General features: G+C 41.2%; 3 protein-coding genes across 11 annotated transcripts in view; 1 reads left to right on the forward strand and 2 right to left on the reverse strand.

Annotated features, from left to right (window-relative positions):
* opn8c (opsin 8, group member c) overlaps positions 1-15587 on the forward strand; it is a 41711-nt gene that overhangs the window by 19372 nt on the left and 6752 nt on the right. The window lies entirely within an intron of this gene.
* LOC141350463 (zona pellucida sperm-binding protein 3-like) lies at positions 419-9624 on the reverse strand. Of its 7 annotated transcripts, none has more exons than XM_073855611.1 (10): positions 9184-9624; positions 2271-2324; positions 1726-2123; positions 1530-1648; positions 1349-1452; positions 1103-1280; positions 920-1037; positions 753-835; positions 592-683; positions 419-514 (listed from the first exon to the last, which is right to left on the reverse strand). In XM_073855611.1, the coding sequence occupies exons 1-10, from the start codon at positions 9584-9586 to the stop codon at positions 462-464; spliced, it is 1602 nt and encodes a 533-aa protein (XP_073711712.1). In that variant the 5' UTR covers positions 9587-9624; the 3' UTR covers positions 419-461. The 7 variants fall into 7 exon arrangements, with proteins under 7 accessions (XP_073711712.1, XP_073711711.1, XP_073711715.1 ...); XM_073855610.1 differs by having other exon boundaries at positions 1726-2177; XM_073855614.1 differs by lacking the exon at positions 9184-9624 and adding an exon at positions 2379-2508 and having other exon boundaries at positions 1726-2177.
* Positions 13023-15111, reverse strand: LOC141350464 (zona pellucida sperm-binding protein 3-like). Of its 3 annotated transcripts, none has more exons than XM_073855617.1 (9): positions 14890-15111; positions 14330-14727; positions 14133-14251; positions 13952-14055; positions 13706-13883; positions 13523-13640; positions 13358-13440; positions 13197-13288; positions 13023-13118 (listed from the first exon to the last, which is right to left on the reverse strand). In XM_073855617.1, exons 1-9 carry the CDS (start codon positions 15071-15073, stop codon positions 13066-13068), a joined length of 1329 nt encoding a protein of 442 aa, XP_073711718.1. In that variant the 5' UTR covers positions 15074-15111; the 3' UTR covers positions 13023-13065. The 3 variants fall into 3 exon arrangements, with proteins under 3 accessions (XP_073711718.1, XP_073711719.1, XP_073711717.1); XM_073855618.1 differs by having other exon boundaries at positions 14944-15106; XM_073855616.1 differs by having other exon boundaries at positions 14330-15111.

Consider the following 15587-nt stretch of genomic DNA (forward strand, 5'->3'; position numbering starts at 1 on the left):
CAGCCAGTCAAACATGTTACTGCAATTTTGTGCACACACACACGTTTCTCTGAAATGGGACAAAATTGAACGAGATGACTTTGCCACAAGACACATCAAATCTCACAAAGTCCTTTTCAACCCTTAACTCAATTTTGACCAAATGCTAAGTCACTGCTTTTTGGCTTTGTAGGGCAGTATAGTCGAGTTAAATCAAACATTTGTATGACTTGCCAGGGACTCGCTTGATCAAAGTTATGACTTTCTTAAAGCAGTGACTTGACAAAAATTGACTTGCACATATGAGACATCCTCTGCCAATAAGTTTACTAATGCCCCAGAGGCCAAATGTTAAATTAATCATTTGTAAGCTAAATAAAGATTAAAGGAATCTGTATATGTCCAGCACAGGTCATGCTAAAAGAAACACAAGTCAGTGTCCATTTCAAGGTTTTATTGGTCATTCTTTACAACCCACTACTTCAGTCTGAGATCACAATGGGGCCAATAGTTGCCTTTCCTTCTGAAACCAGGCCTGGAAAACAAATTGCAAGTGTCTAGTTCAAAGGCATTTGGATGGGGATCCTCAAGAGCTGCAGACTGCACACTTACCAGATTCAGATACTGCTCTTCCTTTCCTAGTAGAGCCACATATGGAGTCACAGCACATGCACACATCGTCACTTTCATCTGCAGAAGTCCATCTGTAAAGAGGGTGTGAAGGTATTATTCATTACAAACAAGCAATTGTGTGGACACTCCACAGGACATACCCATTGGCAAAGGAGCAAGCTTTGCTCTCCGGATTTGTAGGAGTTGAAGCCAGGACAGCCTTCAAAGCACATGTAATGTAGACCTAGAAATAAAACAGCTTGTATTAACTAAACTAGTTCTCAGGATACAGAAAGTAAATTACCATTTCATTTAAAAACATTCATACCGAGCTGTTACCAGCTTGCTGGAACTTGAAAGCCTCCAACTGAAACTGCAGCTTGTCATTCAGAACTCGGTGCATGAAATGTGAAGGAGAGCCTGTAAGCTTTGCATCAACCAGGCACCTAAAGAGGAAACACGGTCACCCTTCCCTTGTGCATTTGACACCAATACAAGAAACCCTACTCACCCATGGTTTTCAATAAAGGAATATCTTGGAACAGAGTTCACATCAGGGACTGCAGTAGCCACACAGCCATCAATGAAAACACGTAGAGGAACATGGTTGTATTGCTTCACAGAAGCTTCAAAGTTCATGAACTGGCCAAGAAAATATTGGTTGACTGGCCTCTCAAACATCCAATCATCTGCAAAGAAAAGCATATTGGCAAATCCCATTTTAAAACCAGACCAGAACAGAACAAGACATCATTACCAGTCATGAGCTTAAGGGAGAACACCAGCACTTCCTCAGAAACTATGGTAGCAGCAAAAGGAACTGCAGCAGGCATCAACACGTCACTGCTTACATTATGCAACCTAAAGAGCAAGATAATGTAATCTGGAACATTTTTAAAATGGACAATACTTGAAATGACTGCAAGAACAAGTCTTACCTTGGATAGTGACAGTGAATTGCAACCGCAGCTGCATCAGCTCTCACAATGGGAGTTCCAACTAGAGCCCCAGGAGTGTAGAGTAGAGTGAAGGTGTACACAAACTCATCAGCGGTCATCTGAAAGCAGCAATCATGAAACCATTACCAGATACAAACTTCACATTCATTCAGTAGACTGAAAAGCATCCACTCACCGTCAAAGAACTACCACATGTGTGGAGCTCGTATTGAAAGATAAGAACATAAGAATTAGGATCTGCCCCTACAGCTGCACAACCTCCTAAACTAAAGGATGAGGGATCTGCCAAGTGGCCATTTCCATAAAAGTCCTTTTTAACCTCCACATGCACAAAGTTCTCTGCACATTGTGCTGCTACACTATTAGGAGGGCTGGGTATCTGTAGCTGAAAAGGTACTGCTGGCTGTTGGGGCTCTTCTGGCATGTGGGGAAACAGCCATGTCAAAGGTGCTACAGGAGCTTGCATTAACTGCTTGGACTGAGTACTGGCAGGATCTACCATTCCGGGGGCAAATGCAGGTTTTTGAGGCTGAAAAGAACCAGCTCCTTGTGGGTTTTGAAGAGCTTGCTGAGGTGCCAAAACTGGTAGCTGTTGTTGGAATCGTAATGGCTTCTGGGTTTGCTGAGGTGCCGAAACTGGTGGCTGTTGTTGGAATTGTAATGGTTTCTGGGCTTGATGTGCCTGTTGTTGGAATCGTAATGGTTTCTGGGCTTGCTGAGGTGCCGAAACTGGTGGCTGTTGTTGGAATCGTAATGGCTTCTGGGCTTGCTGAGGTGCCAAACCTGGTGGCTGTTGCTGAAAGCTTAATGGATTCTGGGCTTGCTGAGGTGACAAAACTGATAGTTGTTGTTGGAATCTTAATGGATCCTGGCCTTGCTGTCCTGACCACTGTTCCACAGACAACTCTACTGCTAGGAGCAGCAAAAATCCAACACTTTCCCATGCCACCAGCCCCATTGCAAAACAGACTCTGATACTCTCAGAACACTTGTTTGAAAGCTGCTGTGCCCTTTTCAAGAGCAAACAATTAAAGTGGCTCCACCCCCTTTTAACAAGATTAATGATTCTCCAGGCTTGTTGAGTCATGCTCCAAAAAGGACCAAAGATTGCCATCAAAATACCTCAAAATAGGTCATACTGCACCAGGTGGTTATCAACATCAATGCATTTTTGAACATTTATGGTAGTATTAAATGATACATCTGATACCATTAATAAACCAAGAAACAAAGTTGGGGAAACACTGTGTATCACAACTGTTCAGATCCGATTTGTGTGCTGTAGCACTTCATGGTTTTCCGGAATAGCTGCAATGGTTTCTATAGCAATGACATTATGTAGAGATATTTGACATGGGTGTGCTTGAGTTTAGTCAGTGCTGTGCAGACTGACCGGCCTGTAACATCAAAGTACCAAGAAAGCAAAGTGCTTTTGAATCACTCTCACAGTAATTTGATGTCAATCACTTTGGGGGTGGTTTCTCTGACAGGGTTTATCTTAAGCCAGCACTAGGCCTTAATATTTAATTAGGAAATATAACAAGTTTTAACAAACATGCCTTACTAAAAACATAACTTGTGTGCATTTTAAGGCAAAACAAGGGGCACTGATGTATTTTAAGATATGTCAATGGAAGTTGTTTTCAAATTGGACAGCTCTTCCATTTATTTTAGTCTAGGACTAGTCTAATCCCTGTCCGGGAAACCACCGCTAGGGGTTTCCCAAACAGGGATTATTTTAAACCAGGAGAAGGCCTAAGTTTAATTATGAAATATAATTAGTTTTAGGGAAAACACAGAACAGTGATGTATTTTAGCGCTTACATTTAATTTAGTCTAGGACTAGTCTAATCCCTGGCCATGAAACCGCCCCTTTGGGCAATTTCTCAGACAAGATATAGATTATTCCAGGACTAGACATTAGTTATATTAAGACATTTAAGCAGTTACAAACATACCTTAAAAAAACAATACTGGTGTGCATCCAAGGACAAAACAATGGCACTGATATATGTTAAGATACATCAAGATTTTGTTAAATTAAGGCAGCAGAAACATGAAGTTGAAAATGATTAAATCCTTCAGATTGATGCGTTTTAGGCAGGTCTGGATCAGCGATCTCTTCATAAATGAGACCAAACTTTGCAAACTATGCCGATCTTATACAAACAGCTAGTAACGGACTATATAAAAAGCAAACATAAAATCGTATTATGTGATTTAAAACGTAATGTGCTGGGGGTCTGTGATTGGATAAAAGGTGTCGTGATCAGCACTGCTGCTGCTTGTGGCTCCGCAGGGACTGACAGTGGATGACATCAAAGTACCGCAAGAGCATTTCGATAGTGGCTTCTGTAGGATTTCTCAAATCCCTCTCGCGGGATTTTGATGTTATCTGCCTGTCGTTGTGGCGCCACATGAAGCCGAAGCCTGTTGTATCAGTCACTCGTTAGATCAAGCGTAGCAGTCAAAAAACGGGACGCATGACGTCCCATACGGGACAAATAAATTAATCCGGGACAGTTGGCAACCCTAGCTGCAGGAGGACAATATTTGGCCAAGAACTGGAATCTGAGAGCGTAAAAAATCTAAATATTGAGGAAAGTCACATTTAAAGTTTTCCAAACGAAGTCCTTATAGCAACACATAACTTTGGCTGCGGTCAATGTATTTTCACGGGAATTTATTCCTTGGAGTTTTGAATAGTTACTGAGTCCAACGATACCAAACATGCCAGGATTCGCCTTACGGTTATCCATGTGCTTCAAAATAGCGCTTAAAAAACACACGTGAATATCTCTGCGAGCGTTATTCTGATCGACTCAAAAACGCCATAGGAAGAACAATGCATTACCTTCTGAACAAAAACTTCTATTGGCGCTATATTAAATTTTTTATCAGAAATCGCCGAAATTTGCGAAAACGAAAAATTACCTTTAAATTTTGTGGGTTTTTACACATAAATGGTTATAACTTCGCAAAAGAGATTTTTTCACCAGATTTGATACGCTGATGTATGACCACAGTCTGAGGCTACATAAAAAAATGTAGTTGGCCTTATAATTGAACAAAACCTTTGAAACCAAGCAACCCTATGGTCATACAACTGTTTCTTCACTACACTTAAATGTATAGTCATAAAACTAACTAGATGCAACACAGTTATGATCTGAGGGTGCATGCACAATTTTGTCATTGCACCACCTAGTGGTTTTGAAATAGAAATATGGTAATTTTTGCCTAAAACTACTGCAACAGTATGTCTAAAATCATGAGTCATCATGGATTTTTCCTTTTATGGCTTGGAGTATAATCAATGGTGGATGTCAATTTACTCTCTAGCAACCAATGAGAATACCTTATCAACCGTTTTTGCAAGAGCCTTTTCTCTGCATCAGAACATCGTAGAGACATGGGGGTGGTCTCTTTTGACTCATTTAACTTGTTGTAACATGTTGTGACCTATGTTTTGCCACTGCAAACACCACTCACATGTCCTTCAGTGCTCTAATGTTCCATGATTGTCAATTGACAGAAGGACAATTGCAGTAGACAAGAACATAGATTATTTTTGTTAATTACTTTGCGTTTTTTCATCTAAAATCATTAGGTTTACCAAAGTTCTTTAGTCTGCTTATTCAAACTCAACTTTACATCCTTCTGTGCCATTTTCGGCTTGACCCCGGCTTGCAGCTATATTTGGTTTTGTGTTCTTTAAACAAAAAACTGGGTTAAAATATGTTAACTGCCATATTCCAGTTTTTCTTACCTGCATGCATAATTTTGTACTGTCTATGCTAGCAATAGAGTCGACTATCCCAGTGCTGACTTGAATGCTAAAAATAATATTAATAATGTAACGTAACTTTCATGAGTTTGTTATGATCAGTTGTGTCATGACAATTTCTGAGGAAGCCGAAATTAAACAAGAAACCACTTATTAACTCTTTTCCCGCCATTGATGAGTTTTCTAGCAAAAACAAGATTTTGTCTTAATCCATGTTTCCACTATTATGCAGTAGGTCAGTGTTCTTTTTTCCCAATCCTGGAGAGCCAGTGCCCTGCATAGTTTAGCTCCAACCTTAATCAAACACACCTACCTGTGATTTTCAAATGATCATAAAGACATTGATTAGCTTGCAGGTGTGTTTGATTAAGGTTGGAGCTAAACTCTGCAGGGCACCGGCTCTCCAGGGTTGGGAGTGAAGAACACTACAGTAGGTGGTGCTCTTATCCTGGCTCAGAATGAGGTGAAGGTGGTACTATAGACAAGTTCCCGGGTCTGCCAACGACTTCCAGTTGTGTCTGCCAAGCACTTCCGGTTAGCGTCTTTTACTGTCTTTGGTTAGCGTGCAGAAAAAGTAAACTATGGATGGTGTTACACGCCGACACGGCTCCGAGACATATTGTGCTGTTCACGGTTGCAACAATTTGTGGCGAAAACAAACTCGCTAACCGGAAGTGTGAAAGGCTAATGGCGTCCTGCCTATTTCACTCGGGAAACTTATCTATACTGATGCACACGAGGGCTGTGTTCCAGTTTGTATTTTATGACCTTCCCTCGAAGTCTCATTCATTAGGATGTACGTCTTTACTACATTGTACGAGTGCCCAGTACTGGCGGAACACATGAAGTGGGTCAAACGGAATGCCCTAAATTATAGGTGTAACCTACTTCCCCCTCCATCATTTGATCTGTACAAAGCGCAAGCTGTTGAAAGACATCACAATCGTGTTGCATTGTGGTATATGAAGCGGTCTGAAGTGTACATATGAACAAGAGGGAGCAAGGGTCAGTCCATATAAACTTCCCTTATCCACTTGAAGTGGATGACACTTCAAAATGGCAATAGGGATTCCCCCAAGGGGAAGTGTTTAGGGATGTTTGCGAGTGCTCGTCTAAAACTGGAGTGGACCGAAGCCATACTATGGCTCGACCACACATTTTACTTGTGACACTTAAGAAACTGACCATTAACTTTGTAAAACCCTCAATTGAAAATAGAAGCGGTGTACAGTTACAATTTACAAACAGGAAATGTCTAAAATCAAATTAAGTATAATGAACATCTGTCACTTTCATTTACGTTTGACAACATTTTCTGACTTCTTTGCTCAAGGTTAAGAGCCTAATCCTTTGCTTGATCTTAATCTTTAGATTTAAATTATATTAAGTTAAATAAAAGCACAGCATGTTTGTTGTAACTTAACCCATGCTGTGCTGTTTTAACACATTGAAAATAACCCAGCCTTTCTTTAGAGTGTATGAAACCCTTTTATTATAAAATATTGCTGAATTGGGTTTAACTAGCAGCTCCGGCTACTATCATTGCTTCTATATGAATGCAGCACCTGATAACAACTCAGCTGCATGATGTCACCTTTTGAGTAGAATGGATATTTCCATTTTTTGTTGCAAAAAAACTCCCAAAGTACATCGTTTATATAGTTAAATCTACTATACTGCCCTGCAAAAGGCTAAGTGCAGTAACTATGCAAACACTGAAACCGAGAAAAAAAAAAGTTTACACCCAGCCAGTCAAACAAGTTACTGCAATTTTGGTGCACACGTTTCTCTGAAATGGGACAAAATTGAACGAGGAGACTTTCCCACAAGACACAACAAATCTCACAAAGTCCATTTCAACCCTTAACTCAATTTTGACCAAATGCAAAGTCACTGCTTTTTGGCTTTCTAGGGCAGTATAGTCAAGTTAAATCAAACATTTGTATGATTTGCCAGGGACTCGCTTGATCAAAGTTATGACTTTCTTAAAGCAGTGAATTGACAAAAATTGACTTGCACATATGAGACATCCTCTGCCAATAATAGTTTACTAATGCCCCAGAAGCCAAACGTTAAAGTAATCATTTGTAAGCTAAATAAAGATTGTCCAGCACTGGTCATGCTAAAAGAAACACAAGTCAGTGTCCATTTCAAGGTTTTATTGGTCATTCTTTACAACCCACTACTTCAGTCAGAGATCACAATGGGGCCAATAGTTGCCTTTCCTTCTGAAACCAGGCCTGGAAAACAAATTGCAAGTGTCTAGTTCAAAGGCATTTGGATGGGGATCCTGAAGAGCTGCAAGACTGTACTTACCAGAATCAAATACTGCTCTTCCTTTCCTAGTAGAGCCACATATGGAGTCACAGCACGTGCACACATCGTCACTTTCATCTGCAGAAGTCCATCTGTAAAGAGGGTGTGAAGGTATTATTCATTACAAACAAGCAATTGTGTGGACACTCCACTGGACATACCCATTGGCAAAGGAGCAAGCTTTGCTCTCCGGATTTGTAGGAGTTGAAGCCAGGACAGCCTTCAAAGCACATGTAATGTAGACCTAGAAATAAAACAGCTTGTATTAACTAAACTAGTTCTCAGGATACAGAAAGTAAATTACCATTTCATTTAAAAACTCATACCGAGCTGTTACCAGCTTGCTGGAACTTGAAAGCCTCCAACTGAAACTGCAGCTTGTCATTCAGAACTCGGTGCATGAAATGTGAAGGAGAGCCTGTAAGCTTTGCATCAACCAGGCACCTAAAGAGGAAACGCGGTCATCCTTCTCTTGTGCATTTGACACCAATACAAGAAACCCTACTCACCCATGGTTCTCAATAAAGGAATATCTTGGAACAGAGTTCACATCAGGGATTGCAGTTGCCACACAGCCATCAATGAAAACACGCAGAGGAACATGGTTGTATTGCTTCACAGTAGCTTCAAAGTTCATGAACTGGCCAAAAAAATATTGGTTGACTGGCCTCTCAAACATCCAATCATCTGCAAAGAAAAGCATATTGACAAATCCCATTTTAAAACCAGACCAGAACAGAACAACAGACATTACCAGTCATGAGCTTAAGGGAGAACACCAGCACTTCCTCGGAAACTATGGTAGCAGCAAAAGGAACTGCAGCAGGCATCAACACATCACTGCTTACATTCTGCAACCTATAGAGCAAGATAAAGTAATCTGGAGCATATTTAAAATGGACAATACTTGAAATGACTGCAAGAACAAGTCTTACCTTGGATAGTGACAGTGAATTGCAATGGCAGCTGCATCAGCTCTCACAATGGGAGTTCCAACTAGAGCCCCAGGAGTATAGAGTAGAGTGAAGGTGTACACCAACTCATCAGCAGTCATCTGAAAACAGCAATCATGAAACCATTACCAGATACCAAACTCCACATTCATTCAGTAGACTGAAAAGCATCCACTCACCGTCAAAGAACTACCACATGTGTGGAGCTCATATTGAAAGATAAGAACATGAGAATTTGGATCTTCACCTACAGCTGCACAACCTCCTAAACTAAAGGATGAGGGATCTGCCAAGTGGCCATTTCCATAAAAGTCCTTTTTAACCTCCACATGCACAAAGTTCTCTGCACATTGTGCTGCTACACTATTAGGAGGGCTGGGTATCTGTAGCTGAAAAGGTACTGCTGGCTGTTGGGGCTCTTCTGGCATGTGGGGAAACAGCCACGTCAAAGGTGCTACAGGAGCCTGCATTAGCTGCTTGGACTGAGTACTGGCAGGATCTAGCATACCAGGGGCAAATGCAGGTTTTTGAGGCTGAAAAGAACCAGCTCCTTGAGGGCTTTGAAGAGCTTGCTGAGGTGCCAAAACTGGTGGCTGTTGTTGGAATCGTAATGGCTTCTGGGCTTGCTGAGGTGCCGAAACTGGTGGCTGTTGTTGGAATTGTAATGGTTTCTGGGCTTGCTGAGGTGTCAAACCTGGTGGCTGTTGTTGGAATCGTAATGGTTTCTGGGCTTGTTGAGGTGCTGAAACTGGTGGCTGTTGTTGGAATCGTAATGGCTTCTGGGCTTGCTGAGGTGCCAAACCTGGTGGCTGTTGCTGAAAGCTTAATGGATTCTGGGCTTGCTGAGGTGACAAAACTGATAGTTGTTGTTGGAATCTTAATGGATCCTGGCCTTGCTGAAGTCCTGACCACTGTTCCACAGACAATTCTCCTACTAGGAGCAGCAAAAATCCAACACTTTCCCAAGCCACCAGCCCCATTGCAAAACAGACTCTGATACTCTCAGAACACTTGTTTGAAAGCTGCTGTGCCCTTTTCAAGAGCAAACAATTAAAGTGGCTCCACCCCCTTTTAACAAGATTCATGATTCTCCATGCTTGTTGAATCATGCTCCAAAAAGGACCAAAGATTGCCATCAAAATATGTCATACTGCAGCAGGTAGCTAATTTCCTAATTAAATATTAATTTATAACTCTTATGCCCTGGGAACATACATGGTAGGTTTATTAATAGTTTGTTCATTTAAAGCAGGTAGCCTACTTTTAACACAGTAAGGCTTCTTTTGAATCATTAAGTTAACTTTACCTGTCTAAAACAAAACACTCGTGACTCCCTCGCTAAAGGTAAATAAAACGTTATCTCCATCATTTTAATCTTGTGACAAACTAAACTAACAAAGATTCTATAAAATGTGGTTGTCTTACAGGGTCAACATCAAAAACATAAATTAAAACACACTTACAGTATATGAATCAGAAGCGCCAAAATGTCCTAGTAAAGTTGAAAATGATTAAATCCTTCAGATTGATGCGTTTTAGGCAGGTCTGGATCAGCGATCTCTTCAGAATTGAGACCAAACTTTGTAACTATGCCGATCTTATACAAACAGCTACATAAAATTGTATTATTTGACCCTCTTAAAACGTAATGTGCTGGGGATCTGTGATTGGATAAAAGGTGTCGTGATCAGCACTGTTGCTGCTTGTGGCACCGCAAGGACTGACAGTGGATGACATCAAAGTACCGCGAGAGCATTTCGATAGTGGCTTCTGTAGGATTTCTCAAATCCCTCTTGTGGGATTTTGATGTTATCTGCATGTCGTTGTGGCGCCACATGAAGTCAAAGCCTGTTGTATCAGTCACTCGTATGATCAAGCGTAGCAGTCAAAAAACAGGACGCATGACGTCCCGTATTTTAAGCCTAATTTATTTGTCCCGTACGGGACGTCATGCGTCACGTTTTTTGACTGCTTGGAGTATAATCAATGGTGGATGTCAATTTACTCTCTAGCAACCAATGAGAATACCTTATCAACCGTTTTTGCAAGAGCCTTTTCTCTGCATCAGAACATCGTAGAGACATGGGGGTGGTCTCTTTTGACTCATTTAAATTGTTGTAACATGTTGTGACCCATGTTTTGCCACTGCAAACACCACTCACATGTCCTTCAGTGCTCTAATGTTCCATGATTGTCAATTGACAGAAGGACAATTGCAGTAGACAAGAACCTACATTATTTTTGTTGATTACTTTGCGTTTTTTCATCTAAAATCATTAGGTTTACCAAAGTTTCTTTAGTCTGCTTATTCAAACTCAACTTTACATCCTTCTGTGCAATTTTCGGCTTGACCCCGGCTTGCAGCTATATTTGGTTTTGAGTTCTTAGTAGGTGGTGCTCTTATCCTGGCTCAGAATGAGGTGAAAGTGGTAGGTCGCCGTGATTTCACCAAGTAAGATGTGATCCTGGCTAAACATTTTTTGTTGATCCTGGATCAACGTTTTAGTCAAAGATACCCCAACCTACCCTAACACAAACCCTAACCATTTTTAAACCCTCAAAATAGTGTGAAATAGTAGTTTGAGAAGTATTTCTCAAAAGCCCCTAACCCAATTCTAAACCTAAATCTAACATACACACTAATCCTTATCCTGCAATCTGATTGGTTAATGAAAATGTTGATCCAGGACCAACAATGGTGTTGATCCAGGATCACATCTTACTTGGTGATATCATGTTCACCGAAGGGGGTACTATAGACAAGTTTCCCGGGTCTGCCAATGACTTCCGGTTGTGTCTGCCAAGCACTTCCGGTTAGCGTCTTTTACTGTCTTTGGTTAGCGTGCAGAAAAAGTAAACTATGGATGGTGTGACACGCTGACACGGCTCCGAGACATATTGTGCTGTTCACGGTTGCAACAATTCGTGGCGAAAACAAACTCGCTAACCGGAAGTGTGAAAGGCTAATGGCGGCCCGCCTACTTCACTCGGGAAACTTGTCTATACTGATGCACACCAGGGCTGTGTTCCAGTTCGTATTTTATGACCTTCCCTCGAAGTCTCATTCACTTGGATGTACGTCATTGTTACATTGGACGAGTGCCCAGTACTGGTGGAACACATGAAGTGGGTCAAATGGAATGCCCTAAATTACAGGTGTAACCTACTTCCCCCTCCATCATTTGATCTGTGCAAAGCGCAAGCTGTTGAAAGACATCACAATCATGTTGCATTGTGGTATATGGAGCGGTTTGAAGTGTACATATGAACAAGAGGGAGCAAGGGTCAGTCCATATAAACTTCCCTTATCCAATTGAAATGGATAACACTTCAAAATGGCGATAGGGATTCCCCCAAGGGGAAGTGTTTAGGGATGTTTGCGAGTGTTGTCTAAAACTGGAGTGGACCGAAACCATACTATGGGTCGACCACACGTTTTACTTGTGACACTTAAGAAACTGACCATTAACTTCGTAAAACCCTCAATTAAAAATGCAGCGGTGTACAGTTACAATTTACAAACAGGGAAGTTGTCTAAAATCAAATAAAGTATAATGAACATCTGTCACTTTTATTTACGTTTGACAACATTTTCTGACTTCTTTGCTCAAGGTTAAGAGCCTAATCCTTTGCTTGATCTTAATCTTTAGATTTAAATTATATTCAAGTTAAATAAAAGCACGTTGGTTGTAATTTAACCCATGCTGTGCTGTTTTAACACATTGAAAATAACCCAGCCTTTTTTTTAGAGTGTATGAAACCCTTTTATTATAAAATATTGCTGAATTGGGTTTAACTAGCAGCTCTGGCTACTATCATTGCAGCACCTGATAACAACTCGGCTGCATGATATCCATTCTACTCAAAAGGTGACATTACCATTTTTTGTTGCAATAAAACTCCCAAAGTACATTTATATAGTTAAATCTACTATACTGCCCTGCAAAGGCTAAGTGCAGTAACTATACAAACACTGAAACCGAGAAAAATGTCCTTAGTTTTTTATACCAGCCAGTCAAACAAGTTACTGCAATTTTGGTGCACACACACGTTTCTCTGAAATGGGACAAAATTGAACGAGGAGACTTTCCCACAAGACACAAATCTCACAAAGTCCATTTCAACCCTTAATTCAATTTTGACCAAATGCTAAGTCACTGCTTTTTGGCTTTGTAGGGCAGTATAGTCAAGTTAAATCAAACATTTGTATGACTTGCCAGGGACTTGCTTGATCAAAGTTATGACTTTCTTAAAGCAGTGACTTGACAAATTGACTTGCACATATGAGACATCCTCTGCCAATAATAGTTTACTAATGCCCCAGAGGCCAAATGTTAAATTATTTGTAAGCTAAATAAAGATTAAAGGAATCTGTATGTCCAGCACAGGTCATGCTAAAAGAAACACAAGTCAGTGTCCATTTCAAGGTTTTATTGGTCATTCTTTACAACCCACTACTTCAGTCAGAGATCACAATGGGGCCAATAGTTGCCTTTCCTTCTGAAACCAGGCCTGGAAAACAAATTGCAAGTGTCTAGTTCAAAGGCATTTGGATGGGGATCCTGAAGAGCTGCAAGACTGCACACTTACCAGAATCAAATACTGCTCTTCCTTTCCTAGTAGAGCCACATATGGAGTCACAGCACGAGCACACATCGTCACTTTCATCTGCAGAAGTCCATCTGTAAAGAGGGTGTGAAGGTATTATTCATTACAAACAAGCAATTGTGTGGACACCCCACTGGACATACCCATTGGCAAAGGAGCAAGCTTTGCTCTCCGGATTTGTAGGAGTTGAAGCCAGGACAGCCTTCAAAGCACATGTAATGTAGACCTAGAAATAAAACAGCTTGTATTAACTAAACTAGTTCTCAGGATACAGAAAGTAAATTACCATTTCATTTAAAAAGTCATACCGAGCTGTTACCAGCTTGCTGGAACTTGAAAGCCTCCAACTGAAACTGCAGCTTGTCATTCAGAACTCGGTGCATGAAATGGGAAGGAGAGCCTGTAAGCTTTGCATCAACCAGGCACCTAAAGAAGAAACTCTGTCATCCTTCTCTTGTGCATTTGACACCAATACAAGAAACCCTACTCACCCATGGTTCTCAATAAAGGAATATCTTGGAATGGAGTTCACATCAGGGACTGCAGTTGCCACACAGCCATCAATGAAAACATGCAGAGGAACATGGTTGTACTGCGTCACAGAAGCTTCAAAGTTCATGAACTGGCCAAGAAAATATTGGTTGACTGGCCTCTCAAACATCCAATCATCTGCAAAGAAAAGCATATTGGCAAATCCCATTTTAAAACCAGACCACAACAGAACAAGACATCATTACCAGTCATGAGCTTAAGGGAGAACACCAGCACTTCCTCCGAAACTATGGTAGCAGCAAAAGGAACTGCAGCAGGCATCAACACATCACTGCTTACATTATGGAACCTAAAGAGCAAGATAATGTAATCTGGAACATTTTTAAAATGGACAATACTTGAAATGACTGCAAGAACAAGTCTTACCTTGGATAGTGACAGTGAATTGCAACGGCAGCTGCATCAGCTCTCACAATGGGAGTTCCAACTAGAGCCCCAGGAGTGTAGAGTAGAGTGAAGGTGTACACCAACTCATCAGCAGTCATCTGAAAACAGCAATCATGAAACCATTACCAGATACCAAACTTCATATTCATTCAGTAGACTGAAAAGCATCCACTCACCGTCAAACTACTACCACATGTGTGGAGCTCGTATTGAAAGATAAGAACATGAGAATTAGGATCTTCACCTACAGCTGCACAACCTCCTAAACTAAAGGATGAGGGATCTGCCAAGTGGCCATTTCCATAAAAGTCCTTTTTAACCTCCACATGCACAAAGTTCTCTGCACATTGTGCTGCTACACTATTAGGAGGGCTGGGTATCTGTAGCTGAAAAGGTACTGCTGGCTGTTGGGGCTCTTCTGGCATGTGGGGAAACAGCCACATCAAAGGTGCTACAGGAGCTTGCATTAACTGCTTGGACTGAGTACTGGCAGGATCTACCATTCCAGGGGCAAATGCAGGTTTTTGAGGCTGAAAAGAACCAGCTCCTTGTGGGTTTTGAAGAGCTTGCTGAGGTGCCAAAACTGGTGGCTGTTGTTGGAAACGTAATGGCTTCTGGGCTTGCTGAGGTGCCGAAACTGGTGGCTGTTGTTGGAATCGTAATGGTTTCTGGGCTTGCTGAGGTGCCGAAACGGGTGGCTGTTGTTGGAATCGTAATGGTTTCTGGGCTTGCTGAGGTGCCAAACCTGGTGGCTGTTGCTGAAAGCTTAATGGATTCTGGGCTTGCTGAGGTGTCAAAACTGGTCGCTGTTGTTTGAATCTTAATGGATCCTGGCCTTGCTGTCCTGACCACTGTTCCACAGACAACTCTACTGCTAGGAGCAGCAAAAATCCAACACTTTCCCAAGCCACCAGCCCCATTGCACTACAGACTCTGATCCTCAGAACACTTGTTTGAAAGCTGCTGTGCCCTTTTCAAGAGCAAACAATTAAAGTGGCTCCACCCCCTTTTAACAAGATTAACGATTCTCCATCCTTGTTGAATCATGCTCCAAAAAGGACCAATGATTGCCATCAAAATACCTCAAAATAGGTCATGCTGCACCAGGTGGTTATCAACATCAATGCATTTTTGAACGTTTATGGTAGTATTAAATGTTACATCTGATACCATTAATAAACCAAGAAACAAAGTTGGGGAAACACTGTGTATCACAACTGTTCAGATCTGATTTGTGTGTCCTGAAGTGCTTCATGGTTTTCTGGAATAGCTGCAATGGTTTCTATAGCAATGACATTATGTAGAGATATTTGACATGGGTGTGCTTGAGTTTAGTCAGTGCTGTGCAGACTGACCGGCCTGTAACATCAAAGTACAAAGAAAGCAAAGTGCTTTTGAATGACTCTCACAGTAATTTGATGTCATTTCAGTCTG

Source organism: Misgurnus anguillicaudatus, chromosome 18 (assembly GCF_027580225.2).
Source record: "Misgurnus anguillicaudatus chromosome 18, ASM2758022v2, whole genome shotgun sequence".
Taxonomy (NCBI): domain Eukaryota; kingdom Metazoa; phylum Chordata; class Actinopteri; order Cypriniformes; family Cobitidae; genus Misgurnus; species Misgurnus anguillicaudatus.

Bases quoted from the DNA above. Each gene is read 5' to 3' on its own strand.
- LOC141350464 (XM_073855616.1), bottom strand. From the start codon at position 15,073: ATGGGGCTGGTGGCTTGGGAAAGTGTTGGATTTTTGCTGCTCCTAGCA. The intron at 13,884-13,951 runs GTAATGATGTCT...TTTTCTTTGCAG, and splicing joins CTCCCTTAAGCTCATGACTG to ATGATTGGATGTTTGAGAGG. The intron at 13,441-13,522 runs GTATGACTTTTT...TTTTATTTCTAG, and splicing joins AGCAAGCTGGTAACAGCTCG to GTCTACATTACATGTGCTTT.
- LOC141350463 (XM_073855609.1), bottom strand. From the start codon at position 9,586: ATGGGGCTGGTGGCTTGGGAAAGTGTTGGATTTTTGCTGCTCCTAGTA. The intron at 1,453-1,529 runs GTAAGACTTGTT...CTTGCTCTTTAG, and splicing joins ATTCACTGTCACTATCCAAG to GTTGCATAATGTAAGCAGTG. The intron at 1,281-1,348 runs GTAATGATGTCT...TTTTCTTTGCAG, and splicing joins CTCCCTTAAGCTCATGACTG to ATGATTGGATGTTTGAGAGG.